This window comes from Eleginops maclovinus, chromosome 23 (assembly GCF_036324505.1).
Source record: "Eleginops maclovinus isolate JMC-PN-2008 ecotype Puerto Natales chromosome 23, JC_Emac_rtc_rv5, whole genome shotgun sequence".
NCBI lineage: Eukaryota > Metazoa > Chordata > Actinopteri > Perciformes > Eleginopidae > Eleginops > Eleginops maclovinus.
Window position 1 is genome coordinate 14,480,669 of NC_086371.1, and position 26,664 is coordinate 14,507,332.

Genomic DNA, 26,664 nt, shown 5'->3' on the forward strand with positions numbered 1-26,664 from the left:
ATTTTTGTCTTGAATAAGTAAACATTAGAGGAGAACTCATTCTGTTTAGAAACGTTTTTATTCACAAGAGACAAAGCACAGGACAAGCAGATGTATGTCACTCATTTTGTTTCTCTTTACATTGTCATTTACTGTAGTGCTGGTCATCTTAATAACCGTACAGTCCTAATTCACAAGAGAGCAGAGAGCAAGGGAAAGGACATTTAAAAAAACGTGATAAATGATACTTAAACTCAGTTGTCAATGTATTTCCTCCTGGGTTCACTGAGTGTGATTCCTCCCTCTTTCAATGCTGTCCTAAAAGACTGAACCTGTGAAAAAGAAAAGTCAGGGAGAGATGAACATCAAGCTTGTGATGACTAAAGGGGTAAAAACAGACATAAATACATTTTCTAACAGCAGTTTATCTGCATGTACTCACAGCGTCAGAGCGGTAGGTCCAGGGAATCGCCCTGTACACCATCCTGGTGATGCCAGCTTGATGGCAGCGATGTGCCAGCACCTCGCCCACAGCCTGGCACGCCGCCACACAGCCGGTGGAATACAGATCCCTCTTTAGCGCCCATTCTTTCGTTGAACAGGTGAGTACCGGGACAGGAGAGTTGCTGGAGAACACATTGGCCGTCACATGGTGCTTGGTTCGGGAAAACTCCAACCTGAATAGACGAGATGGACAAACATGATAAAACAGAAGAGGGAAAGGGAGGAGGAATTTAAAGGATTCAGATCTGCAGGATTCAATCTTGAAAATCTATCTATATAAAATAAAATAAAAATGTAACGCATAAAAAGATATTGTGACATTTTTTCTATATAGACAGACCTGTGGTAAAACTCCCGGTGAGGCCACACGGTCTTCCAGCCCCGGTCCTTCACAGCCAGAGCCATTAGCTCCAGGTTGCGGGGGTTTCTGTTCACAAAAGTCGGGTTCACGGATTCATTTTCCTCCTCGCTGGGCTCCGCCTGAGCAGCGCCCTGACTCAGACACCGAGCTGCATCACAGACAACACGGGGCGTAAAATAAAAAGTGTAAAAATAAACACAACACCAGCAAGTGACGTTAAGTAACTTAGCTGTTCACACAATGATATATAACATGTCATACAACAACCTACCTGTCTGGTTTGCAGCCAATATTGGACGACATCGTTGAATCTGACTTAACAACACCCGGACACTCAGAGCCATCTCAGCTGTGTTCAATGTGTCACCCTTCAGTAAAACACCATCGGCTTAAGAATACAAATACATGCTCCTGCCTCTAGATATTTAATAACAAAAAATCACCCTGACATGTGGAGCGCCATCTTTGACATTCAGACAACATCCGCTTCAGTATGTGCTACTTTAGAAGCAACACTGCAAGAAACACACTCCAGCACTTCAAAGGTTCCGCCTACATGTTTCTCGTCATACTTCTTGCAGAATAAAAGACGAAGAGACGTGCTTTCGGTTCATTTACTCTACAGTAACGTTCAGGACTGAGAATTAGTTTAAAATACTTAACTTAAGTGCAGTCTTGAGGTACTGGTACTTTACTAATTACATTTCAAATATGAAATTACGTACTTTATTATTCCTAAAAGAAAAAATGAAAGGCAAATGACAGAGAATGCTAAAAAATATACAACATAAGACTAAAAAACACTGTAGTGTAACACATATAAAGTGTATGAGAAAAAATACAAGTAGCAGTAACTAAAACAACTGCATTAAGTGTAAGCCACATTTATAAAACAAATAAGTAAACTTAAAGGTGTCTTATTATGCTATATTTGAACAATATATTTTAGGGCATATCTAGACAAAACTGGTCTGTGAAGTGTATTGCTCAAAATACCAAACAGATCACCCATTGTACCATGCCTCTTACCCCTCTATTTCAGGCCAGTTCCTGAAGTGCTGATTCTGTGAATTTGAGCTGACCTGAAGCTGGCCACGCAGCTTTGCAGCGTCCTGCAGCTCACTTTCCCCTGGGTAGTTCAATGTAAAGCCAGCCCCACTTCGGTTATAACCTCATAACCAAAGCAAATCTGGTTCAGCTCTTTTGTTCCCCCATTTTTAGAGATGTGGGTAAGGAGGAATTGACAGAGGGTTATATTTCCTGACACTTTGTGAGTCTACTTACACACCTATACACCTTACACACATATTTATGTATAAAAAAAATAAAAAGTGCATTTTGCATAATAGGGGACCTTTAAATAGAAAAATGTTTATTGAACATAAATCGTTGTTTTAGTATTACGTCTTACTTCCCATGTATCGGAGAGCTACAGTAAAAAGTAAATCAAAGATTTTATTGTAAAAAAGACATGATCAAATAAATTGTATGCATTATTAGAGATTAATCTGCCCACGGGATGAAGGGTAGTTAGCTCAAGGATGAGCTCAATTACATGTTAATAGATCAATAAAATACTAATTTATTGTGATACATATTCAAATGGTTTTATTCTATCCAGTATAATTAGCTGATAACACTATTATATTTTTATTTAAGTTATATTTTCCATGGCTTAACTGGTAATAGGTGTTTTTTTAATGTTGGTAATACTTTTGAATACAGCTCTAATCACTAGTACCCTCTCAAATTGACTTAAAACATTTGAGACATTAAATGGTGTGACCAGGCAACAGGTAAGGTAACCAGTTCAGCGAATAACTTCTCAAAAAAATATTACACAAGAAAATCATATTTAATTTCAGTTTGAATGTTATCATTTTACAGTGCAAGTCCGCATGAAAAAAGGGAGCGCTGTCCTGGCAGAGTTTTGTTCGAATAGTGTCATGGTGATGGGAGTTATGATCAGTCCAAAATACTAAATGGATTAAAAAATACTCTGAGTAAGGCACCTGAAAAAACTGTTACTACCAAAAAATGTGTAAAGTACTCGGAAGACAGATCTTTGGCTCATGTAAATCATTCAGATATGCCATCATTAGAAAAATCACACAGGGCAGGTTTATCCAAGCACGATAAACCAACGTGACAATCATGAATTCCCTTGAATTGCAGAACAGATCCATGAATTGGTTTCTTTTCCCTTTTTTATAATTAATACATACATTGAAAATGAAATGATTACTAATTTTCAAGATGCTGAAAGAGTAATTAAAAAGCATTACATAACCCTAATAGTGGAAAGAAGTTAACAAGGGGATACAAAAGTATATTTTTTCATTTTGTATAATGCAATTGTAATTCATTCTTTAGAGACTCAATCAAAAATGCAAAAATAAGTCTTGTGATCCTTGTACAATTCAATTTAACCATTTCAGAGCTCACAGGCAATAGACGGGACAAATTGATTCTGATGTGTGTAGTTGTAGTCCAAGTGCTATATAATAAACATAATTTAACGCAACCGTTATGTATTCATAAGAAAGGATTTGGCTGGTCATATATCAGCTGTTCCACTGATGATTGATGAGAAGGAGAACGGGCTCAGCTTGTAGCCCGTCCCACTGTAGAACTTGTTCTGAAACTCCACCCTGTCACAGAGAGAGAAGCAAAGTCAATGTGCAAATATACATACAAAAATAAATAAATATTTCTGCCAACTTTTATGATAGTTATAAATGATAGTCTTGGTGCTCTGACGGTTTTTAATATGTACTATTTATCTAATGGCAGGAAATGCAATCCCTTTATCCTTTAAGTCTACGAGTTGAGTAAGAAAAAGAAAAAAAGGATATTCATGTTCCGTAAATGGATGTTTGGGTGACCTCTGAGTTTCATTTGTTTCTTTCTGTCTTTCATTAGATCCACCAACATTTACATAACAGAAAAATTAACATTAAAATTAACTTAACCTTACCTTCTCTGTTTATGTTCATGAGCATAAGAAGCTGATAAAAAGATATACTTTTTAGTTAAATGTCCTCCGTTAGTGAGCAACTGCTTGGATGATTAACTTTTTAATAAAAACATTTTGTGTTCTGTTTAAGGAACGTTTATTTAAGGGACATTTTTTTGTTGAAACTTGAGACAATTGTCCATCTATGTAAAAGTTAAGTACTTTAATTTGGTGTCTTAAATGGTCTATTAATTACATAACTGACAAACTAACTCTCTGAACATGAACTGAAGCAAACACTAATCCCAGATATTCAGCCTAGTCATTAATATTTGTTAAACAAATTTTCCCCTTTGTCCTCTTACTCCGCCCATCCTTACCAGTGCAGACGGAGCGCGTGCAGGAATGCTGAGAGTCCCTCCATAACCAGCAGGATGCAGACTGTCAACACAGCGAAGAAGGCAAAAACCAGAAAGAGGACTGCAGATCCCACATAGCCTTCCCACTTCAGGCCAATATGCATTACCATCACCCACAACACCTCCGACAGCTCTGTGGAGACACAAATAACTCACCGTCACACAGCCATCATGTGTGTTTGGATAACCGACTGGAACATTAGTTGTGTGAGTGTTTTTAGTTTTAAGAGGAAGTTTGTTTGTGTGTGCATCATGTGAGTATGAAGGTGTACAGTTTTGAGTCAGGAGTGGTGCTACTAACGTGCGTGGGCCAAGCTGAGAGCCCAGAGTCGGAGGTAAGAGGCGGTGTTGGAGATGCAGCCCAGGCAGTACTCGATGGTGTGGATGGCCTGATGCATGAACACGTCTGCAGCGTCAAACTGCTGCAGAGAACACAGATTCAACACCAACACAATCACTCCAGCACATTTCTGGCTGCATTTCATCTGTTCAGTTAATCAGGTTATTCAGCCTTCTCTCTTACTTCCTCCTCTTCTGCAGCTCCTCCCTCCACCTCCCCCTGACGAGCGTTAATGGAGCCTTCATCGGCCATCAGCGGACGTCTGTCTTCCCCCTAATGTTGCAGAGAACCAGAAATCCATCAGAAAAACATCCAACTCTAGAATAAGGGTTAAGATTCAGTGTAACTTGGACCCACTAGTTGACGTCGTCTTCTCTTGAATTTGATGTATTCATATGTGGGCTTCCCCGCAAGGAGGACTGGGACAGAACACAGAGCCAGCACCACCAGGATCTTCTGCACCAGAATCTGTTCATGAAGAGTTACAGGAGCGGCTGTTACGCTTAAGAGCAACACGTGCTCACTGCAGCAGGTTATTTTTAAAAGGAAAGCACAGGTGTTTCTGATTTATTTTCTAAAAATGGTGTACTTTCACTTTTTTTTTCACTTTTCAGGTCATTTCAGGTCCTATTAGTACATTAGAAAATGAGCTTGTAGACATGAAACATAACTACTTCATTACCAGGAGAATTTCATTGTCCTGTTTTGTCAAATCCACAGTATTATTAGAAAACAGCAACTGTATTATCGTTGCTTGTGAATGCGGTTAAACAACTGATTGCTTTAAGAAGTATTCTATTGCTGTGTTCATGTGCTTGTGGCAAACTTCGACGGCACTGCATTGACTTGGCGTGAAAAGAAAACCCAGTAAGGACACAATCACACAGTGGGAAAATAAAGCGAAAAACTGTCAATTAATGCTGAAAAGATTTGATGACAAGCTCTTTTGGTTAGCATGCTGTAACCTACCAGTTTGGAATGATTTCCCCATAAACCTTTTCACCTCCAGAAACCAGAAACTAAAAAATAACCTTGCCATAAGATAATGCAGACTATATGAGAGCACAGTTGGGTTTCATATCTCAAGCAGGTTTTTCAAGACGATTTCATTCAACAACAAAAAAAGCAGTGGTTTTAAGAGTGGCGAAAAATATACTCATCAATATTAAAGTTATGGCCTGGTGGATGATTTATAGAACATAAGTTAACAGATATGCTCCTTCTATGGAAATGAACAAAACACACACACACCTGTCCTTCATAGAGTTTTGGGTTCTCGGGGTTGTCTGTGAAGAGGAACATGTCTATGAAGTGGATCAGTATACTGGGAGCGATTTTGGACTGGGCGGGACTGTAAGCAATCCACTTGAAGATCACCATAAAGATCAAGTAGCCAAAAAGGCAGATCATGAAGAACAGCTCAGGGATCAGCACAAAGAAGACACTGCTCATCTGGCCAAAGTGCCTGGAGAAAACACAACCCAGGGGATGCAGGAAAAATGTGAAGGCAAATCAGAATACTAATAAGAAACAAGTATGGAGATGTGAACACACAGCAAAAAGTAAAAGGTTGCCTACCAGTAGTTGAAAAACGACAAGCAGACTCCAAAACTCATGTGTATGACACCGATAATAACAGACATCTTCATCTTGTATGAGTTAAGGAAAGTTAGTTTGTTGTTGGACATCCCCCAGACCTGACAACAACACAAAACAAGAGACATGAGGACAAACAAACACACAGCATGAAAGAAAAGTTGTGAAGGAAGAATTGATGAGTGTGACGGCCATACCGGGTCAATGCCAAATGGATAGGGGTTGGTAAAAACCCCAGAGACCACAGGATCCATCGTCAAGTACTGGTTTCCAGCCAGGACCGATGCACTAAAATAAAGGAAAGACAACTAAGTTAGATGGACAGTTAACAGTGTGTGTGGAGATTGGAGCAAACAAAAATGATGTGAAATGTCCTCACTTCCATATGTTGTTCTCGAACATCGGGCCGACGTGCCACCCTGAGTTGAAGGGGCTGAGGCCTCTGCTGAAGCACTCGTTGTAAATGGCCCCCGTGTAGATAGAGAAGAGCCCCATCAGCAGAATCAGGTACCTTCCTCCAAACATCATCCTCCAGATCTGAAACACACAGTGACAAAATCATGTTTTAGCTCTTTTGTTTCACAGTTGTTTCATTATTTCACAGACTTATCAGATATGTTTTTCACTTGAAAATGTACAGACAGTAAAGATATTTACAACCTTTATAACCTAAATATTGAGTCATAATTTATTATTTTGAAATTATTTACTTTTTAAACAAATCAGATAGGGGATAGCTTCTTTGTATTAATTGATTGAGAAAAGTTATATCCCGGTCAATTCCATCTGTATTAGTAAAAGACATGAGTTGCTCCCAATACATTAAACTTCTCTTAAATAAAACAGACATTGAACCAAAATCTGGATCCAATATTTTTGTTAATATTTAAGTTATTCCATAAGTGAATGCATTGCTTCGGTAGATTTGTACTTGGTCACAGGTCTTGTCCTCGTGTTGAGCTTGAGTGTGTGTTATTGCGTGTGTGTGTATGTGTGTGTGTGTGTGTGTGTGTGTGTGTGTGTGTGTGTGTGTGTGTGTGAGACCTCATTGTTGCTATTTCTGAGTTTGGGGTCCTTTTCCTCAAGGACCATCCATAGGGCACCCAGTGTCATCAGTAGACCATGACCCACATCCCCAAACATCACAGCAAACAGGAAGGGGAAGGTTATTATGGTGTACACCGCTGCAAAGGCATCGACAAACGACAGTTAACTAAAGATACACGTTAGGTTGAGCATTTTCTGGATTCTACTTTGACTATTAAACATGTCCTTTTTCTCTTAAGGTATAAATAAAGAGACAGTTTTGTTGGTGTTCCATGCAGACGTACCTGGGTTGACTTCACGGTATCTGGCCACTCCGTAGGCATCAACAATGTTCTGGAAGCCAGCTGTGAAGGAGTTGGTGGGAAACAGGGTGGGGGGAGGGGTGGAGGAAGGCAGCCGGTTGTAGAAAGAGTCGACACTACTGCCACTCTTCCTCTGAGGACAGAGAAGAGAGTTGAAATAAGATGAACACGGTGAGGCGGTTTGCTTATTTACAGTATGTCAAGACTCCTAATCAACTCCGTCTTTGTCTCACCCCTCCCTCTCTCAGTGCGCTCTGCAGTTCAGGCAGCTTGGTGATGGGACACCAGGCCTCAGCGATCAAGCATTTGTCAGTGACGGAGGGGCTGCAGAGATTCAGCACCATCTGGACCGCCTTACATTTTTGCACTCGCACCTTCCACTGTGGCAGCACAGCTACCGCCTGCATCAGCAGCTGCTGCAGGAAGGACTCGGTCTGCAACAACACCTGAAGAAGAGAGAAGTGAGAGGGCTCTGAAAATACCCCACACTACTCCTTGATTGTGCTTTGTCGTATTTTCTGATTGTATCAGTGTTCAACAATACGTGCTTTTATAGAAATGCACTACACTTACCGATTTGATATCTTCGATTCTGCCTTGGAGTCCCTGAAGAATCTCCTCTCTCTCAGCTGTGTTCTCCGGGTATGCAAAAGTCTGTGTGCGGAAGCTGTTAGGGAGGGAAATCCATATTTTTTCAACAGGTTTATCAGGCAGTGTGGAAATCTATAATACAATAAAATAACTGACGCAACTTTACCCACCAATCACATATCTTCTTTACTTTTTGTCCAATCTGATCGCCCCAATAAGAGATGAGGAACACACTCCATTGCACCATTTCCCCCTGCAAAGAATCAGCAGACAGCTCTGATAAATCACCTATAAGGAAATGAAGTTATTCCTGCAACAGAAATCATTTTATGTGTATCCCTAAATCACGGTCCCTTCTCTTTCTCCTAGTTCCCACCGTTTCGGGGTGCTCGAGTCGATCTTCCATTTCTCTGAAATCCACGATGATATAACCGCGACACGCACGCCATAACAAACGCTCAAATGAGGGGACCTTCCAAGGATGGACCACTCCTGCAACAAAACTGAGGGAGAGGAGATGCGGTGGTAAACGTTTTGAATTGAGATAAAACATTAAACACACAAAGGAAAAAATGGAAAAGAAGAGATCTACCTGAGGTGGACATCTTGGCGATTATCAAACAGGCCTTGGGTTTCCAGTACAGGTGGTGGGGCCTGTGATATGAAGCCAGAGAAGATTATTTTTGTAGTTTTAGTTTGCAGGCAGCTGCTCACACAAGCATCATGTTTAAACAAGGTCATGTTTAATGCAGGAATGTAGTTTTCCCACCTGTGAGGCTGTGAGAGAGTGTGTTCTGGTCAGGACTCCTTGGTACTGAGAGAGTTGGGTCATCTGAGCCCGCAGGCTGTCTCTGTTCCTGGACACCTTGAGACACACAACAAAATATGTCAAGCTAATAAGGTCCACCTCTAATTTGATTTGACAACAAGGGGCTCTATTTGATTTGTCATCTCAGTCTTAGTTTAATTAATCTACTATAGATGATGGACGGCATGCCTCTAGTTAGGAGAGACAGTACCAGCACAAACACTAAGCTGTCACATAAACTATACGTCCTCTTCAAGTCCACCACACATTTTGGAGGAAATAGTAACTTGCGGAAGACGGGCGATGCTAGTTTAATGCTGCTTTGATTGGTTATTAAGTTTCTGTTATTCTGTGACTCTGGCCTTTTCAAAGGTTAGCCTGTAAGTCACACAATGACACAAAAAAAACCATCTAGTTGAAGCAGCGGTGGAAAGGAAACTTAAGAGTTTGCGAGGTGAATTTGAAAGGGCTTGGCTGAGGGTAAGGACCTTGTCCACAGCCGTACCTTGCTTTGCTGCCTGCTCTCTGGGCTGTTTTTCCAAACTAGGGACGTGCAGACCTCCATGGACTTTAGGTAGTACTCTGACTATAGGTAAGTACTTCAAATACCCTCGCTTCAAAATATTATTGAAAGTGCTCACCTCTTTGAGCTCTCTGGCCAGCCTCTCGGACTCCTCCTCTATGGTGATGAGTTCTCGGGGCTGAGGGGCCAAAGGTGTTGGGCACGGAGGAGGAAGGGGACCCTGCATGGGCGGGGATAGGGAGCGCCTGATCTCCTGCTCCAGGAAGCCTGAAGGGCAGATTAAAAAGTCAGAGAGGGACATTTATTTGTAATACATTTAAGACACAATTAGGAAAAGATGAGTCAATACTTACAAAACGTTTTCTCAAGTTCCTCACATCGCCTGACCTCGCTGACAAACTTCCTCTGGAAGGCGTTCACATTTGGATTTAACTAAAACAACAGAGAGGAGAGGAGAGGAAAAGGTTTACTCATGGTTGTCTGGTGACAATTATTTGCTGTCTGACTCAAAGCCACCATCAGCACACTATCCAATCCAAAATTAGATTTACAAATGCTTAATCTTCCTAGGCGGCTTTATAAGATAATCATATTCAGTTGTAAATAGATCAATGTCTGTGCTCTGGGTTGTTGTGAGAATGAGAACAATGATCACGAGGACACTAACATGAGTCAAAACACATGAAAACAGGGTTGAAATAAATCTGTCCGTTGCACATCAAGAATTTTAGGCAAAATAGGAAGCAAAAGGTTTCACATGGGTTGAAACCATGATGTTGTTATGTACTCAAGTTCCTAAATCGTAGACAAAAGGTGCTTCCTATTTGCAGTTCATACACCATAGGAGTACAAAACAGGCTTTACCATGTAGTTATTTCCTAAAGACTATTATCTACTGAACTACGAGAAACTATGCTATATACTGATACACCATTATTACCACATGCAATGAACTTTATCGGGGTACGAGTTTGACCATATCACCCAGTTTAGCCTCCATATGTAACTATGAGCTTTTTACCACAAGAGCATGAACCAAGAACTATAGTTACTTACATCTCTGAATTCAACCAGCCCTAGTTCTCCCAGCTCACTGACACAGTTGTAGGCCGAGCCAGACTGAAGGAAGAGCTGAACCAGGCACACTTCCTCACTGCGAAACATGGAGCCCATAATTGCCTGCAAGAAAACAAGACCAAATTAAGATTTCCTACACAAGTAGACAACATATGGACAATATGAGGAAGAGAGAAGCATTTAATGGACAATAAAGTTTACACAGGGCCTTTTCTGTATGGACAATAAATGCCTCTCTTTGCCAGTACATGAGCTTTTGAGTGATTTGGAAACTGAAGAAAAGGGAAGCATCGACTTCTCCTGACCGTGATGAACAGGTGGGGTTTCCATTCTTGCACAGCGTGGGTTTTTCAATGTTTCTGCCAATTTTACAAGCAAAACATGCTTCTAATAAAAATATACAGTGAGTTGCTGTTCTATTAAGGTTTAAACGTTCAGATTTGGTTTGAACTGTTTTAGAGAACAGTTTATTTGACGTTATGATCATTTTGGAAGCTGCAGTTGCTTTACTGTGTTATATTTAGACTAACCCTCACTGACACATATATATACTGTATATAAATATTTCATCCAAAATGGCAATGGAGTTGAACCAACACTTGTTTCAACTAAATATTAACAATACAACTTCCATGAAAGTAATATTAAAGTGGTGTTTCAATAGAGGGCAGTTGTGTGAAACTTTAATCATTTTAGCAAGGGTAACCGATAAATTAAGAAGGCTATATGTGTTAAGTTATATGTAAAAAGTAAGAAGAATGGTGGTTGCCTGAATACACATTAAAAGGCAACATGACTGTACTGACTTAAACTAAGACACATGAAATACAAACATATTTCCAAAGCAACGTTTGCATTGCGACGACTTCTTTTTATTTTTTTGTCATCATCATCAGAAATGTGCCAATAAGTTTCGTTTATTGGCAATAAAACCCAATTGAAACCAAGGAAATCAAACAAAAGATGTAACTTTTGAAAGGTTAAACAGTATCTTGAATGACGAAAGGGAATGCATCTTGTATGAGGGAGATTCCGTGAGGAAACATAACAAAGTATCACAAGCTTTTGATTTAATGTCAAAACAATAGCAGTGCATACAGGGGGCAAGGAGGGAGAAAACAGCAGAAAGTGAGCACAGAAAGACACCAAATGTTATACAGCTCACCTCCCTGACTCCTGAACTCCGCTGGAATCCCACCGGCTGCGTTTCAGGTTGATCGGCCCGTACACCGCTGATCTCTGAGCAGCCGGACAGACCTCACAAGTTCTCCGTCTGTTCTACACTTCCTGTTTCTGGGAGTCACGTTACTTTAGACTCACGTGACAGCTGGCGTTCGTCTCTCATTTGGCCACGAGGGGTTGTTTTAAATGGCGGTAAGGAACACTAACGTCTGGCGGTTGTTTTGGACAGAGGAGGCAGAAGTTCAGATCTTGTACTTAACCAAATGTAGAAATATCAAAGTGTAGTACGACTCTGTTACAAGTAAAAGTCTTGCATTCAAGATGTTCTTCAAGTAAAAGTTGAAAGTATTGGCATCTGAATATACTTAAAGTAGCCTACCAGAGAAAAAAGTACCAAAGCTGGTAAAGGTGCAGCTAATTTTATGAACTGTAAGGCAGCTTGTGAGTCAAAATCGGCAAAGTAATCTAATTAAATAAATGTAGTGGAGTAAAAGTTCAAAGTAGCAAAACATTTGAAATACTCAAGTAAAGTCCCTCAAAATTATACCTGTAGGCTACTGTACTTGAGTAAATCTACTTAGTTAGTTTACACCACTGCTTTTGGCTGAGTAGTTGTAATTAAATATATAACTTAGCTAAATTATATTATTCTATCATGCTAATTTATCTCATGTGTTGAGTAGTGTTTGGTTTGCTAAACAGCAGTTGCTAAGCGACACCATAATGACTTGAGTTGCATGACTTTCAGTAAAGTATGGAGCTGAGTTATTTCACTCATTTAAATTATACCTACATAAATCATAACACAAAAAAATAATAACCATGGCTTGTTTAGACAACATCATTTATCCGGTCAAAAACAAGTTCATATGTAGACTTAATGAGGTTAATTTTTAAGAAAGATCTACTAGAAATGAACAGTTTTCATCATTCATGCACAATGCCAATTTTATTGAAAACTTTTTGAAGTTTTTCCAAATAAATATTGTCTTTATTCTAAATCGCTAAAACATTTCAATTACAATTCTACAAGGTAATTGGAAATTAATTAACTTTGACTGAGTGACCCTCATTTAATTTGTAATGTTAATTTAAGATAATTATTATTTAATGTACTTAAATGGTATATTGTTTAATTTGAATATGTGCAAATATATACAATATGCTTTTGACAGAATATATATCATATCAAAGTATAAGACAACCAAAAAATAGCATAATAATGGTCAAGAAGGATCACAGGAAATGCATTACTAAGATTTTAATCCAGTTTATATTGAACTGCTATGGCTTTCCTTTCTTTGTATCACCCCTTCAAGATATTGTGGAGTTAATGATTGTCCTGGGTATGATCACATGGGCTTGGGAGCAATAATAGCCCTGGAAGAATTGCCCTTTTCACTGAAGAAAAAAAAGTAAGAAAATCTTGTTCTCCCAGGCTGAAAATAACAGAAATGAAAATATATTGTAAATTAAAAGTTTAACCACTTAACACTTCTTCACTCAAGTCAGTTCCCAGTGCAGAAGTGTTTCTTTAAAAACTTCCAAACCAACATTTTTAATTGGCTCATCAACGATAGCTGATCATAGTCCGATGCCCATCACATAAAACGTACACGATCAACAGAGGATGCACAGTTTATGGTGTGAAACTGTTCAGAAAACATTGTGCACTGAAGCTCTAACATTCAAGTCAGAGAATAATATGCAAAAAACACTTAGAGTTTAAAATAGGAGCTTTAAGTACACACACCATTAATAATAGGATTTTATCAGGGGGAAAAAAACAAAATTTATCATAAGGCAGTTATTGGCAAAAATGCTCCTTTGTCTTGATCTGACAAATAGATGAATGGCAATACAAAAGATATTTTACTTTATTGTAAAAGGGAAGAGTTGCAACAGGTAAAATAGCAAGTAATGAGAAATATACAATTGGAAAAAGACACAACTTTAAATGAAACAAGAAATGAAAATGAAGGGAGGTTAAACAAGACACACATCTCTTACACCTGTTTGTTTACTGCTTAGTTGGTCATCACTAAAGAGTTATTTTCATCTTACTCTAATGATACTGTAATGGAGAGATCTACATGAAGCAAAGCAGATTGTTGTCACACCAATTATAGTCCCTAAGTGTACTACAACACTTGATTTGTATTACAAGCCACTTTTGCCCCCCACAAACGAAAAAACAAAATAAAAATACTACAGTAAAATCCTATCTGCTGGCAAATCAGACTGGAACATTTTATTCGCTTCTGCAATTCATTTCACATCATTAACGTTTCAGACAACGAACATGTTTTCCTAACCATTCTGGGATAGCAGGCGATTTTACGGGGTCTCACTCCTGGACATGAGGACTAAAACACAAATGAAGCAAAGTTAGCACTGATTTATTTTCTGTCTTCTTTTTCTAAGAAATACAGGTCTGCGTCCAGGATAGTGCCAGCTCAGACAAAAAGACCATTTCATCCTGCTCCCTTCTTTCTGAAGCTATCCTTTTCACAAACTGTAAAATTTGAGACTTCTGTCCATTCCCGCAGAGGTCAGGAACTGAGCGTTCTCTCCAAAGGCAACTCCAGTCACCAATCCTGTATGATCTACAATTAGAAAGGCAAAAGCAAAGTCAAATATCTGCTACTTTCTCAGAGCACACACCATAATACAAATGAATGCAAGGAAACAACATTTAAAAGAGCATCCCCCTTACCTGTGAAGTTGAGGACCTCAGACCACTGTTTGCAGATGTAGACCCGGATGTCAGATCCTCCAACAGCCAGGTAGGTACCACTCTGGTCAAACACAAGGGACTTCACCTGAAACAGAAAAAACAGAAGGATGAGAATCAGGAAAACATAATAATAATAATAATAATCTTGAGATCATAGCAAAGACAAAATTGTACCTAGTATAAAAATGCATGATTAACTCCTTAATGCTAAATGATGAAGTTAAATCAACACATGAGGGATGTATATTGAAACAAATCATATTCTAATTTGTACGATTAGCATTATGTCAGTGTCATTTAAAAGACTCTGCCTGTATGTCCTCTTAGGGATGAAATTACTTGAAATGTGATCATTTGCACAGTTAAATGAGCAGCTCTCATGTCTTTACATTAAAAATGAAACTAGAGCCAGCTGGTTAGCTTAGCAAAAAGACTGGAAGCAATAGGAAACAGCCTGGTTCTTTCCAAAATGAAACAGTGCAGCTACTAGCACCTTTATATCGTATTAATGAACACATTTAGTAGTAAAGTAGTGGGATCCATAATAAGGCTAGTGTACAGACATGAGGACAGCATCTATTTTAATTCAACGCTACAAAGCAAAGCCGTTTCCCTCTGAAAGGATAGGAGATAAATCAGAAATGCGTTACCTCATAGTTGTTGTCCAGATTGATGGTCTTGAAGTTCTTCAGTTTCCTCAGATCCCAGAGTTTCACAGAGCTATCCTGGGCACCTGAAGAACCAAAACAGCAATGTAGGGTTTAAAAAAAAATACTATTCCACATCCCTTTGGTGTGAAAACAAGGGATGGAGTAGAGTGCTAGTGGGATTTTAACATGTTCACAGGTCAGTGTTAAAGTATATGTGTGCAATGTTTTGATATAAAAAATTGCCTCTATCTTGGAAAACAAATGCATGAACTTCAAACGTAGCAGACGAAAGGTGTCAAAATGCTGTTGGTAGTTCTGACCTGTAGCCAGATAGTATCCGTTCTCAGAGAAGGCAATGGAAGTGACGGGGCCAGAGTGGCCTGGGAAGTTTGCCACGTTGGTGCGCTCCTTCAGATCCCAGATCTTGATTTGGGAATCAGCCGTCCCAGTGCCAAAAATGAGACCATCAGGGTGGAACTGAGCACAGGTCAGAGCTGTGGGGTGGCAGACAGAAACATTATCACCTGAAATATATGTGTACTCGTATACAGACAGAATTACAGACGCTAGTAAACACAGTGGCACGTACCGCAGCCTGCACTTTCATCCGTAACTTTGGTGAGGACTCGACCAGTCTGGATATCAGAAAAGGCCCAGTACTGCAGAACAATGAGGGAAAACGTTAGTGTGTTTGGAATTGAAAAGAAACGTCAGTGTTTAATATAGCGTGAACGCTGTCAAAACACACCTGATCCTCAGAGGAGCTGAGCAGGTAGTCCCCAGTAGCGTGAAGGGAGAGTCCAGTGACACCCCCCTCGTGGGCACGCACCACCTGAACACAATTCCCCCCGGCAACGGACCACACACGGATGGTGTTGTCTGGAGACGCAGAGAAGACCACGGACTGAAGGTGGAGAGACAGCGAGGTTACCAGGGATGGAGAAAATGAGCAAACGGCGAGTAAGAAAAACAGATCATTCTTTTGTCTTAATAACTCAAACACTTTTCTTTTACTGAAGAGTGCATCGTCAGGATGTGTTTGTTGAGCGAAGCATTACCTGGGATGGATGGTAAATGACAGAGGTGACCTTCTTGGTGTGACCCTTCAGTGTGGCCACAATCTGTTCCTCACTCTTGTCAAACACCACCACGTTCTTATCAGCTCCGCCTGAGGAACACAGGAAGATATCAAATAAAAGCCCTCAAAAAAACATTGGGAATTTAAATGTGCAACGAGCAATACAATAAATTAATGTACCGGTGAGAACTTTGTTGGTGTCTGAAGGACACAGATCCAGAGCCAGAATACCAGGGACACTGGCACTATGAAGACCCTGTAAGCATCGGTGAGATAGGAGGATGACATCACGTACAATCAAGTCAATAGAAAAACACTGTTGCGGCTCTCTGATTAAAAAGGGCGGGTAAAGTATTGATACTCAGACAAACAGAAATCTATACTTACAGCATGAGAGGCCACCTGGCGGTATTTGCTGAGATCTTCAGCTCTAACCAGCTCCTCTGGGACAGTTTTTCCTCTCTGGAGAAATACAGTAAAGCATTTTAAAAGGACTGTATATTACATAGTACCACAACAGTAAGACATGTGATTACTATGAGTAGTAGCTGAATAGAAGACCATTACGATACCTTCTTTCTTTCTGTGGTGAGGATAGTAGCTTTGTCTTGGAGCTGGAAAACAGAAACAAGGCATTTTAGAACACACCTTAGAGCTGCTAAAGTAAACTGAAAGCTTATAGCCAAATAGTGATTAAAGTACAAAAAACAAATAAACGTACCTTTTGGATGATCTCTGGAGTCATTCCGACCTGTTCACTAATCTCCATGGGCTCTCCACCAGCGCCCTGAGATACAGAAAAATATCATGTTAAGAGAAAGTCTGGCAAAAGATTATGATGAGTATTTATGTTCAGTAGCTTATCGACTGTAATTAAAAGCCAATCACTCACTGCGGCATTTGGCTGAGAGGCAGGGACGGCCTGAGGAGCCACCAATCCAGCCTGGGGCTTGAGTGTGGCAAGAGCTGTAAAAAGAAAATAGAACCCATTAGAATAAACATCGATTGAACTAAAAGCTAATGTCGGCGAGGAGATGATTTTATAAATGCCGCTCTGTATGCTTTAAGTGGAATCATGTCCCACAATAGAGGACACACAAACTGCTGCAAACCCACCTTCTCTCGCAGCAGTGACCTCTTTGGTGAGTCGAGCGATGACTCGGCAGGCGGCATCGTGTTGGTAGAGGGCGTGAGACAGTTCTTGGCGAGTCGTCTGCAGCTGTTGCCGCAGGGTGAAGCTGTGAAGCATAACAGCATCCTACAACAGAAATGAGAAAACGGGATGAAGGGACTCTTTCCATTGTTTTAAAACTTTAGAAACAGGAAAAAAAAGAAAAGGAGAAGTGACCTAACAATGGCCATTAATCAGATTGGTACACTCTGCTCTAACATTTACTACTGTCAAGAATATTGGTTAAAAGGTTGAGACCGAAAAAGTCATTGGTTAATTCAAAACAGTATTTCTGGGTACATTTAGAGTAGGAAAGGGGTTTTGCGGGGCATTTTTCCTCTTCAAGCTTTACTATACTCACCCACTCATCTTGAAGGGACTTGAGGATGGCAGGAATGCTTGTTGCTGATGGAGCCTTTGGTCTAATGGGATGAGACACTAAAACAGAAAGGAGTTGCTCTTGTTTAGTCGTATATTTTCATCAAGGTTTCAATAACACTTGCTGCAGAATAGGGCACAACATAAAGTCCTGTTATAAGGGTTTTATTTATTTATATTGAAACAAGTGAACATGAAAGTTTTGTCAAGCTTCTTAGAATCGGAGGATGAAACCCTCTGCACACAGCAGAGCACACACAGTGAAATTGGTCCTCTGCTTTAAACCCATCCTAGTACTAGGAGCTATCGTGCAGCGCCCGGGGAGCAATGGGGAGGGGGGATTGGAGGTGTCCGGTGCCTTGCTCAAGGGCACCACAGCAGGGCCTAGGAAGTGAATTGGGACCTCTCCAAGTAGCAGTCCACCTTCCATATTTTCAAGTCTGTTCGGGGGCTTGAACTGGCGACCCTACGATTCCCAGTCCAAGCCCCTACTGACTGAGCCACTGCTGGACTTCTTTGTAGTTATTCAAAACACTGCATGTGGTCCTTGTAAATAAAATCGAAATTCTATTTGGCCTTTAAGTGGACTAATAGTTCCAGCCATAGTCACAATATTGGTTGCAAGATTGCCAGTTGAACATCAATATAACTTGTGATACATTATATCAGGGGCCGATTTATCGGTTACCACGTTTTAACCAATGCAGTTCCTAACCAAAATCCAGCCATTAAGCCCACCTTCATGGAGGTGTATTATTTAATCTGTTTAAGAGGGGTTATTATTCATTCATTCCTTCATTCATTCATTCATATAGGCGGTGGTAGTTGAATAAGACTCTGTTATACTAAATGATTAAAAGACATTAGCTTCAGCTCGGTGCTCGTAATGCAGATAAGTTTACCTTTGATGTCTACGAGCTGCTCCTCAGATAGGGGTTGTCCGTTCATCGGGTCGGTCCCATTCTCTGCGATGTACTTCTCGATCAGCCTGCGCTCAAACACCTGGCTGGACACCGGAGAGACACACGGGTGCTCCGGGACTTCGTTGGAGACTAGATAAAAAGTAAACACAGCTTAAAACCAAGCAATAGCAACAACGAAAGACCCACAAACGAGACCGATGGAGCATCACAAGTAGAAGGCGGCACTGCGTGGCCGCTAGCTACATTAGCTAGTAGCATTAGCGCCTACACTGACTCCGCCATATCCATGAAATCTAATTCACTTACTTGCACAAACCAAAGACATCTTCCCGACCCAGTCCTTATAGTCTCTTCAAGAAAATGAATTACACTCGTCTTGAGCTTCAATAGTACTGATCGCTAATGTGCACTTTACTTATGTTTTACTCAAATTGGAAGTAGCACGCTGTCCTTTCATTGCCGCTACAAACTGAGCTTCCTCTTCTTCTACTTTTTCTTCTCCGGTCTCCGCCAAGCAGCAGTGGCCCTCCACTGCCCTCTACCGCCGGGAAACACCACTGCTAACACCAGGGAACGAAAAGTAGTGAAGTAACGAAGAGATGCAGTGGATATAGAAAATGGAATCACTGTGATAGACATTTGGTTAACTTTTCGATTCTTCTATAAAGCTAATATACAAAATATTGAGAATCAAATTATTTTTGAACGATCAGTTATGAATACCATGTGTGTTTTGTGTTCAATTAGAATGTGTAAAGACCTTAAGGCCGAAATGTTCAACTTGATTTGTCCAGGGGCCACATTTGGAAATTGAGGGATTTAGTCCAGTACCCTATTAAATTTAAAGTAGAACCAAAAAACTAATTTGAACCAATTAATTATCGTTCTGGCAGTAAATAGTTGGTGATGTTTTGTACATTTAAAAAACAATTAGTTACAGCAAAACAAAGAGCATGCATCTAAAGATGTGATAAAGATGTATTTATTGTTTAAGAGATCACATTTTGATAGTCCAAAAAAATATGACAAGCAGCAGTCCTACCTTTTTTACTACAAATATTTGGTAGTAAGATATTATGTTGTACTCAAGGTTTACAGATAGATGGGCTATAGCTAGTACTAATACAACAGTTACCTTAAGGGTAAATACACATTATCATTGCAGAAAATCACTGGACTGCATAGCAGACATTAAACATGATAATTAATTGTTGTAGTCGTTAGGAGTGGTTGTAGTTAGGAATAGTTAACATGATGGATGAAGAAAAACACGTCAACTAACTCACTACTACTGTACAGTATTTAGGAATTCCCTTTTGCAAACTTTTATATCACATCTGTAATTTCTAGGTAGCCTTAGAGATCACACCACAAACATACTCCTATCAACACTCAGCAAATACATTGCACATCTTTCCGGTCCTGAGGGTCTGAGGTAGGTTACAGCAGGAGATTTCAAAAGCACCATCAACAGTGTCAAGAAATGTGTAATATGAGACAGGAAGGATAATGCTCAACTCGTGCTTTAGAAAATTACATAAGAAAATGTGCATGCAATATTGATACCAAACCTTAAAACTATAATAAGATGCAAAAGGCACGGTTGAAGTCTTTCTTTTGCAAAACTGCATCCTTCATCTGAGAATCCAACAGTGTAGTTTCTCCATCTTTTCTAGCTCCAATTCTCTGATTTACAAGAAGTTCAGTTTCTCCGAAGTGTAAACACTGCAGGAGTCAGAGGTTTCTGTGTCTAGTGGCAGTGTGGAGAAGTATCCTTGTGATTGGCTCAACCTTTTTTTATCTCCATCCTTAATCTGGAATTGAACACAGTCGTCTGAGGAGTGGAGGCAGTCCGAAGCCCCAGGCACTGAAAAAGAAATCCTTCTCTCCTCCTCGTCATTTTGAGATGTGTGCCGCTAAGAAGGAATGAAAAGACACATGTAAATAACATTTGAGTCTGTGAAGTAGAAACACTGCAGTGGGGTACTACCTCAGTGGATATATTATGACACGGGGAGCTCCTAGCCGGTGATCTGTGTGCTTCCTGGTTCTCAGTTCTTGAACTTCCCATCATAACTGGAGAGTAACCCTGGAAATACACACAGCCGTACACAAGCGCATACGGTACAATTACATAAACACAATGTTTTTCAAGGGGCGATACTTCAGGTGAATATGGTAAAAGATTTAAACTAATAGATATCAATAAAGATTTTTTTCCAGCTGATTACTTACAATGAGAAAAAATTATATAAAAAATAAATCAAATTTATATTTGACCAAACCCCTCAGTAAAAACCTACATAACATAAATAGGAAAGCAACTCAAAACTTTGGTGAATAAGGGTTACTGAATGACTAAGAGATTTCTCATTCAAATTATGAAGAAAAAAGTATTTGGGGAATTTATTCGAAATAAACACGCGCAAATAGACAAAATACAGTAAAAATCAGCTCCTGAATGTGTATTTCTGATGTTTTCTTTCTGCTATTCTTAAAGAATAAATGTTAAAAGGAAATAACCAAAACTCTTCAAATGGACGTTCACATAACGATGTTACTGCCTCTAGTGTCTCGCCTTAACCATTCAAAGACCATCATCCTGCTAACTCATAACGGACAGTAGGCCTTACGGTATGAGAGGGGCTGGCTCTTGGGGTCATCTTTCTCGGTGTTCCAGGAGGCTGAGTGTGACTGTAGTAGCTCGAGGGCTGAGGGCTCGGCTGGCTGTAGTCCTGCACAGACAAACACAGACACATAAAAGTCTGCATACTCAGCTAAGTTGGTTGCAGAGAATAACTCAACTGATTTCAAATTATAGAAGTAAAACTAACTCACATGCTTTATAAGTTCAAGTTAAAGGCTAAGTTTGATACATTCAATTTGTAATCATGACCTACAGACGGGTGACAAATTAGGAAATAATAAACATTAAGTGGCTTTGTAAAGAGAGAGAGAGCCCTCTAGAGGCACCTGCATTTATGTAACATAGTCTGTATATTTCTCTGCTCATTCTTTCATATTTGTTGGATGGATTATATAAAAGCCAAAACTGGATTTGTGTCATGAGCATGACTACATTTATAGATATCACATATTAGTTATCATACCTGTGTAGCTATCTCAGCCAGAAGGACCCCTAACCAAGTTCTCCTGATTTCCTCACCTGGATGTTGACCCTCGGTGGGTTGGCTGGTGGTGTGCGGTTTCCTCGGAGGCCAGAAATGATCTGCGACAGGCTGCAGTTTGGGTATCGCCTCATGAAGAGGAGGAAACCAGCCAGTGACACAAACATGCCAGAAGGGACAGTGATGGACTTGAAAAATGTTCGCCATCTGCCTCCCTTTTCTGGATAGATCCGAGGGACGGATATCAGGATTTGCGTGAGGGAACGAGGTATTCAGATGCAAAGAAAAACACACTGGAATGAATGCTGTCACTCACCGATCACCTGCAACCAGGTGGAAGAAACCAGGTTCCCATCCACATCTCTGATCTCGTAAATCCCATCATGCCTTGAAGTCAGTCTCATTATGACGACCTCATTGAGGGTGCCGTTCCTGCCCAGAGAGATGAGGCCCCTGTAGCGCATGTCGTGGTCTGTGATGTGGCCCTCGCGGATCAGCTGCACAGGGCCACGGTGGGGCTTGGGGTCATAAGGGCCCAGAGAGGATTCGTCAGGGTATCGGGTGGGGGTAAAAATGAGGCGTGCATGAGGGACGGGAAGAAAGAGGGGCAGGTTTAGAGACTCCTTGGAGAAGCGGGTGACATTAAGGGAGCGTCCTACATTCACATGCAGGATCATGAACACAGAGAAGGGTGCAGGATGAAGGAAATGTGGCGATATGAAAGGGTTTAAGGGGAAAAAGGAAAGATAAAATATAAATGTTATTGATGACAGGATCCTAAACAGATCATTAACTTAAGATTGGTTTTATGATTGAATATTATTTAATTCTTTTCTTTAACAGTAGTTGCTCTTTTGGTCTATCTTCAAAGTCCAAAAATATTCCTTTAAAAGTATTTTGTTGTCATTCATAACCCAATATTAAACTGTGAAAAGCAGAAAATCTCCATATTTGAGGGGCTGAAAACTGTATTTTCTGACATAATGTGTTGAAAAATGACTTTTAACAGTAAACGAAAAGGTAGCCGATTACTTTTTACATTGATCAGTTAATCGAAAAGTCGACTACTCCCTGTCCTAAAGTCAAACAATTCCTAAAACCCCTCCTCTAATCTTCTCTCTCTGCTCACCGCGGACAGTCAGGGTGCTTCGGGACACCACCTTCCCCCTGTCGTCTCTCACAGTGTAGTTCCCCTGGTCTGCTTGTGTAACTCTCTCTGCTACCCACACCTTCCCGGCCCGTAGCAGCCGCCCCCGGCCTGCATCGCTGGTCTCAGGGTCCGTCCGGTTCCACAGCACAACTGGCATGGCCTCAGGTGGGGCACCCCAGGGAGTAAACTCCAGAAGGGAGCCATTTTCAGGGATATGGTGCTCAAAGCTCTGCCCATAGAATCTGTGATGGGACTTAATGCATTCTGAAGCAGGACAAAAGAGTAAACTGTGAGATACTATACATGAGTGTACTGTATGTTACTTCTCTACCCTCAGCTAATTTCAAAGATAAATATTGTTATATTGTAATGTGGTATTCTCACACTTAATTCAAGCCATGACAGAGACAGGAGATGGATTTAAAGGTACGAGGAAGCTTGTGTACCTGAAACAGTTAGACGAACAGCTTCATAAGTGAAACCGGAGGACAGTTTGATGGAGTAAAGTCCCTGATCCTCATAAGTCACTTCTCTCAGGACTAGCATCTTATCTCTGGTCCACTCAAACCGTGGGTCCTTAACCTGCAGTTGTAAAGTAAAGGTTTTGGAAATCCGTACTTACATCAAAATGAACATACATTGACAAACTTCCACTCACAATTGTTTTGTCGAGCAGTACACCCCTCTGCCCCTCAGGGTCTGGAGTAAAAGTCACCGTTCTGGATGTCGAGTAAACAGGAAGACGAAATTCTCTACCAGCACACACCATCTGGGCTTCCTCTCTTTCACCTGCAGGTGTGGAAAAGAGAGTCAGCAACCTCATCATTGAATATGTTTTGTAGGCCAAGGACATGATGAAATTTGACTCACTTGGTACATCCCAACCTATGGAGGGATAACAATTAAATGTTGTTATTATTTATCTTCTCAAACAAAATGCATAGGCCTCAAATACACTGGAAGACATGATCTTACTTCTTTCTTATAACAATTTACGATTTCATTTGTTATTGATTTATAAGTTGTACAAAAATGAATGATTGAATTGATAGTTATTTAATCATACAATATTGTGCACCTGAGAGACAGGATCGCTCAGCTGTTACATTTGAAATACTCTGCCCATTGAGATCAGAGAGGCTAGATCTTAAAAACTAGGGATTTTATACAAACTTTATGTATATTGATAAGAAAACTGCCATACAAATAAAGTGTCATTATTATAGTTGATATCTAGGTCCATTTTAAGTTGCTAATAAGAACAACTTTAGAATTTTTCAATGTTGTGTTTTTTGTTTTTCAGCTTTTTAGCTCTTTTTATCATTATGGTTATGCACTGAAATTCTGCCCAAAACATAATAACAATAATAATAATAATAATAATAATAATAATAATACAAATCTGAGGATCAGATGTTTCCCTTGACTTGCAAAATACAGCCCCTCATAGCATAGACTGTTTGTGGATTATCTGGACCATAATCCATCTATCTATTAACAACAAATTAACATAAAAAACATGGATTTCACAGATTGTGTTAAGAACCTTATATCGTGAATATCATTTGCACTTTTTATTTCATATGACAAAGTACATGGCGGCTTCTTGGGAAGTATGAATTCTGTGGCTCTTAAATTATGATTTTTGTATATGAAAACTTAGCATAAGGAAAGTAATGCATGGTTTATCAACATTAAAGACCACATTATTGCCACATTCAAAATAAAAAGTGTAACACAGGGATTTTTACAACCTTGCTACCTAATTATTTAGCTTAATTACACATAAAGCAAAACTAATTTTACAATAATTTAAGCTATTTCCACAAAGTATAAAAAATAAATGGTGTCTTCTTCAAAATGGAAGCAAAACTATGTGCATGGACTTACCCACAGCAAAAGGAATGGCTAAAAGGGCAGTGAGCAGGACACAGGGGGACATCTTCACCTATAAAGACAATGTTTAGTCTGCAGCGACATTCACCCCCACCTCGAAACAACACATGCGATCATAAATCTACAAGGATGGTCTCTGCAGAGCAATACATCAAGAAGACATCAATATTGTCACAGTGATCCATGACGCTGCTGTATGAAGTCATGTCCACGCAGGTGTCCAACATTTCTCGATGAAAGCAACATTTACAGCGACCAGGAGGCCGCCACTTATTAAAATCACATAGTCTGTGACACATCTACACAGAACTCACCTGCAGAATGTATGGAGAATACCGCGGGATATTTGTGAGTGTTTTGTGTTAATATGGATAAGAGGATAACGTCCTCTGCAGAGCGCGCATGGGCATTGGTCCCCTTGTTTTATTTATGGCGATGTTAGGCGGTATTCTCAGCAGCTCCTGCGCAAGAGACGTCACGTCTGCCTGGATCTCCTGCTAGGTCCTTGATATGAATACGCTATTGCTGCAAGGGAGTGCACCGTTACAACGTGGGATCCTTCTAACTGTTAGCCTTCTGTGCTTTCCATTAAGTAATACTTACTCGTTTTATTAATCTTGTGTTCAAGAAAAATAGTTATGAACATACATCATCATACATTAACGAAACACGTCAGGGGTATACCGAGTAAAAACAAACACAAATATAATATTTATTTATAATAAATCAATAAAACAATACGTAGTATTTCAGATAAAAATATTTCTTAAATTCAAATTGGGTTTTGCTTGCCTTCTTATTTTCGACATTTAAAATAGTTGTCTAATTTTATTGTTATTCTAATAAAACAATAGGCCTAAACATTTACAAAATATGGCTTAGAATCAGTCCATTTCTTCTTGGGAATGTGAAAGTTTCCCAAAAAACAAATTATATAACAATATTTGTAAATCTGTCCCTGCTAGAGTTTATTAAAATGTCCTTATCCTGAGGTTGTATTGTTCTTCCCGTTTTCCTTTTTAAATAATATTAACCATCAAACAACTTATTTCTTCATGTAAATTACAGAAATTATAAGAAAATTCCTTAATATACTTTTACACCAAAGTCCTACACTTATTTTACAGTTAGAACTTTTCAACTTTTTTGTTGTTAATACGTTTTTTAAGAAAATGATGTGCTATTTTAAATCAACAAACAAGGATTAGTGTTCTTAGAGGAAAGGGTTTAAAGTTATGTGGAAAGCATGGCCATAGATCAGGGGTGTCCAAACTATGGCCCGAGGGACAAATACGGTCTGTTGTCCATTTTTAATTGTCCGACAATAAATTATAAAAGTATGATGGAAAATGGCCCACATCGCTACTTGTGCTGTTCTCATATTGTATTTGTTAAATGTATCTTTTAATATATTACATGTTTTAATAAGCCCAATTTTCAAATAAATTCAGTCAATTAAAGTTGAAAACTTTTCCAAACAAATCATAGTGGATTAAAAAAAAGCCCAATAACTAAAATATACCCTTCCTATTTCCCCTCATTAAAAGCAATCTGAGGCATGTGTTTTAAGGAAGGAGCTACCAAGTAAACATTATAACCAAGTAAATAAAACCCTATGGAGAGCTGTGATATAGGCGGTTTGGTTTCTTAAAGCATACTCAAGTACCAAGTATAATTGACCTACATTTGATTGATTTTGGTAATGTATTACTTTACTTGAGACGCAATATACCTCAGCTCTCGTGAGTGGCCAATGCCAGCCCTTCGTATGTTTTTCAGAATGTGACCCACAGTAAATCAAGTTTGGACACCCCTGCCATAGATAAACCATCAAGGTCAGTTTGAAGAGAAGGGTAAGGCACGAAAAA

At 39.7% G+C, this 26,664-nt stretch overlaps 4 protein-coding genes across 8 annotated transcripts; all 4 read right to left on the bottom strand.

Moving 5' to 3' along the window:
• Nucleotides 1–39: 39 nt before the first annotated feature.
• On the bottom strand, nucleotides 40–1,373 carry mrpl18 (mitochondrial ribosomal protein L18). The gene is made up of 4 exons (XM_063877329.1): nucleotides 1,116–1,373; nucleotides 824–992; nucleotides 422–656; nucleotides 40–311 (listed from the first exon to the last, which is right to left on the bottom strand). Exons 1-4 carry the CDS (start codon nucleotides 1,186–1,188, stop codon nucleotides 234–236), a joined length of 555 nt encoding a protein of 184 aa, XP_063733399.1. The 5' UTR covers nucleotides 1,189–1,373; the 3' UTR covers nucleotides 40–233.
• A 1,307-nt stretch (nucleotides 1,374–2,680) lies between these two features.
• LOC134860364 (V-type proton ATPase 116 kDa subunit a 3-like) lies at nucleotides 2,681–11,808 on the bottom strand. The gene is made up of 21 exons (XM_063877327.1): nucleotides 11,669–11,808; nucleotides 10,483–10,605; nucleotides 9,780–9,858; nucleotides 9,545–9,693; nucleotides 8,865–8,960; nucleotides 8,688–8,749; nucleotides 8,472–8,598; nucleotides 8,266–8,348; nucleotides 8,078–8,171; nucleotides 7,738–7,950; nucleotides 7,487–7,637; nucleotides 7,200–7,339; nucleotides 6,535–6,692; nucleotides 6,353–6,443; nucleotides 6,138–6,256; nucleotides 5,811–6,024; nucleotides 4,917–5,027; nucleotides 4,743–4,832; nucleotides 4,521–4,641; nucleotides 4,181–4,352; nucleotides 2,681–3,495 (listed from the first exon to the last, which is right to left on the bottom strand). Exons 2-21 carry the CDS (start codon nucleotides 10,597–10,599, stop codon nucleotides 3,402–3,404), a joined length of 2,481 nt encoding a protein of 826 aa, XP_063733397.1. The 5' UTR covers nucleotides 10,600–10,605; nucleotides 11,669–11,808; the 3' UTR covers nucleotides 2,681–3,401.
• Nucleotides 11,809–13,546: 1,738 nt separating this feature from the next.
• prpf19 (pre-mRNA processing factor 19) lies at nucleotides 13,547–19,165 on the bottom strand. Its single transcript, XM_063876905.1, has 16 exons — nucleotides 18,929–19,165; nucleotides 18,602–18,751; nucleotides 17,683–17,759; nucleotides 17,267–17,408; nucleotides 17,043–17,116; nucleotides 16,872–16,937; nucleotides 16,723–16,764; nucleotides 16,538–16,612; nucleotides 16,331–16,406; nucleotides 16,131–16,240; nucleotides 15,821–15,976; nucleotides 15,662–15,731; nucleotides 15,393–15,566; nucleotides 15,073–15,155; nucleotides 14,402–14,507; nucleotides 13,547–14,291 (listed from the first exon to the last, which is right to left on the bottom strand). The coding sequence occupies exons 1-16, from the start codon at nucleotides 18,945–18,947 to the stop codon at nucleotides 14,194–14,196; spliced, it is 1,518 nt and encodes a 505-aa protein (XP_063732975.1). The 5' UTR covers nucleotides 18,948–19,165; the 3' UTR covers nucleotides 13,547–14,193.
• A 461-nt stretch (nucleotides 19,166–19,626) lies between these two features.
• LOC134859498 (uncharacterized) lies at nucleotides 19,627–25,209 on the bottom strand. 5 transcript variants are annotated; one of them, XM_063876007.1, is made up of 11 exons: nucleotides 25,111–25,209; nucleotides 24,791–24,848; nucleotides 23,771–23,785; nucleotides 23,559–23,689; nucleotides 23,347–23,482; nucleotides 22,880–23,164; nucleotides 22,067–22,405; nucleotides 21,789–21,970; nucleotides 21,256–21,357; nucleotides 20,613–20,711; nucleotides 19,627–20,538 (listed from the first exon to the last, which is right to left on the bottom strand). In XM_063876007.1, the coding sequence occupies exons 2-11, from the start codon at nucleotides 24,840–24,842 to the stop codon at nucleotides 20,314–20,316; spliced, it is 1,566 nt and encodes a 521-aa protein (XP_063732077.1). In that variant the 5' UTR covers nucleotides 24,843–24,848; nucleotides 25,111–25,209; the 3' UTR covers nucleotides 19,627–20,313. The 5 variants fall into 5 exon arrangements, with proteins under 5 accessions (XP_063732077.1, XP_063732079.1, XP_063732078.1 ...); XM_063876009.1 differs by lacking the exon at nucleotides 23,771–23,785; XM_063876008.1 differs by lacking the exon at nucleotides 25,111–25,209 and having other exon boundaries at nucleotides 24,791–25,104.
• Between the last annotated feature and the right edge of the window lie 1,455 nt (nucleotides 25,210–26,664).

Excerpts from the sequence above, each read along its gene's own strand:
- LOC134859498 (XM_063876006.1), bottom strand. The coding sequence starts at position 24,842 with ATGTCCCCCTGTGTCCTGCTCACTGCCCTTTTAGCCATTCCTTTTGCT. Across the intron at positions 23,165-23,346 it reads TGTTCGTCTAACTGTTTCAG|AATGCATTAAGTCCCATCAC; the intron begins GTACACAAGCTT and ends GTCCTGCTTCAG. Across the intron at positions 21,358-21,788 it reads CACCGAGGGTCAACATCCAG|GACTACAGCCAGCCGAGCCC; the intron begins GTGAGGAAATCA and ends TTGTCTGTGCAG.
- mrpl18 (XM_063877329.1), bottom strand. The coding sequence starts at position 1,188 with ATGGCTCTGAGTGTCCGGGTGTTGTTAAGTCAGATTCAACGATGTCGT. Across the intron at positions 993-1,115 it reads ATTGGCTGCAAACCAGACAG|CTCGGTGTCTGAGTCAGGGC; the intron begins GTAGGTTGTTGT and ends TCTGTGATGCAG. Across the intron at positions 657-823 it reads CACCGGGAGTTTTACCACAG|GTTGGAGTTTTCCCGAACCA; the intron begins GTCTGTCTATAT and ends TCGTCTATTCAG.
- LOC134860364 (XM_063877327.1), bottom strand. The coding sequence starts at position 10,599 with ATGGGCTCCATGTTTCGCAGTGAGGAAGTGTGCCTGGTTCAGCTCTTC. Across the intron at positions 8,172-8,265 it reads GTAAAGAAGATATGTGATTG|CTTCCGCACACAGACTTTTG; the intron begins GTGGGTAAAGTT and ends CCTCCCTAACAG. Across the intron at positions 6,444-6,534 it reads TTCGAGAACAACATATGGAA|TGCATCGGTCCTGGCTGGAA; the intron begins GTGAGGACATTT and ends CCTTTATTTTAG.
- prpf19 (XM_063876905.1), bottom strand. Across the intron at positions 16,613-16,722 it reads TCACCACAGAAAGAAAGAAG|AGAGGAAAAACTGTCCCAGA; the intron begins GTATCGTAATGG and ends GTATTTCTCCAG. Across the intron at positions 15,977-16,130 it reads TCATTTACCATCCATCCCAG|TCCGTGGTCTTCTCTGCGTC; the intron begins GTAATGCTTCGC and ends CTCCACCTTCAG.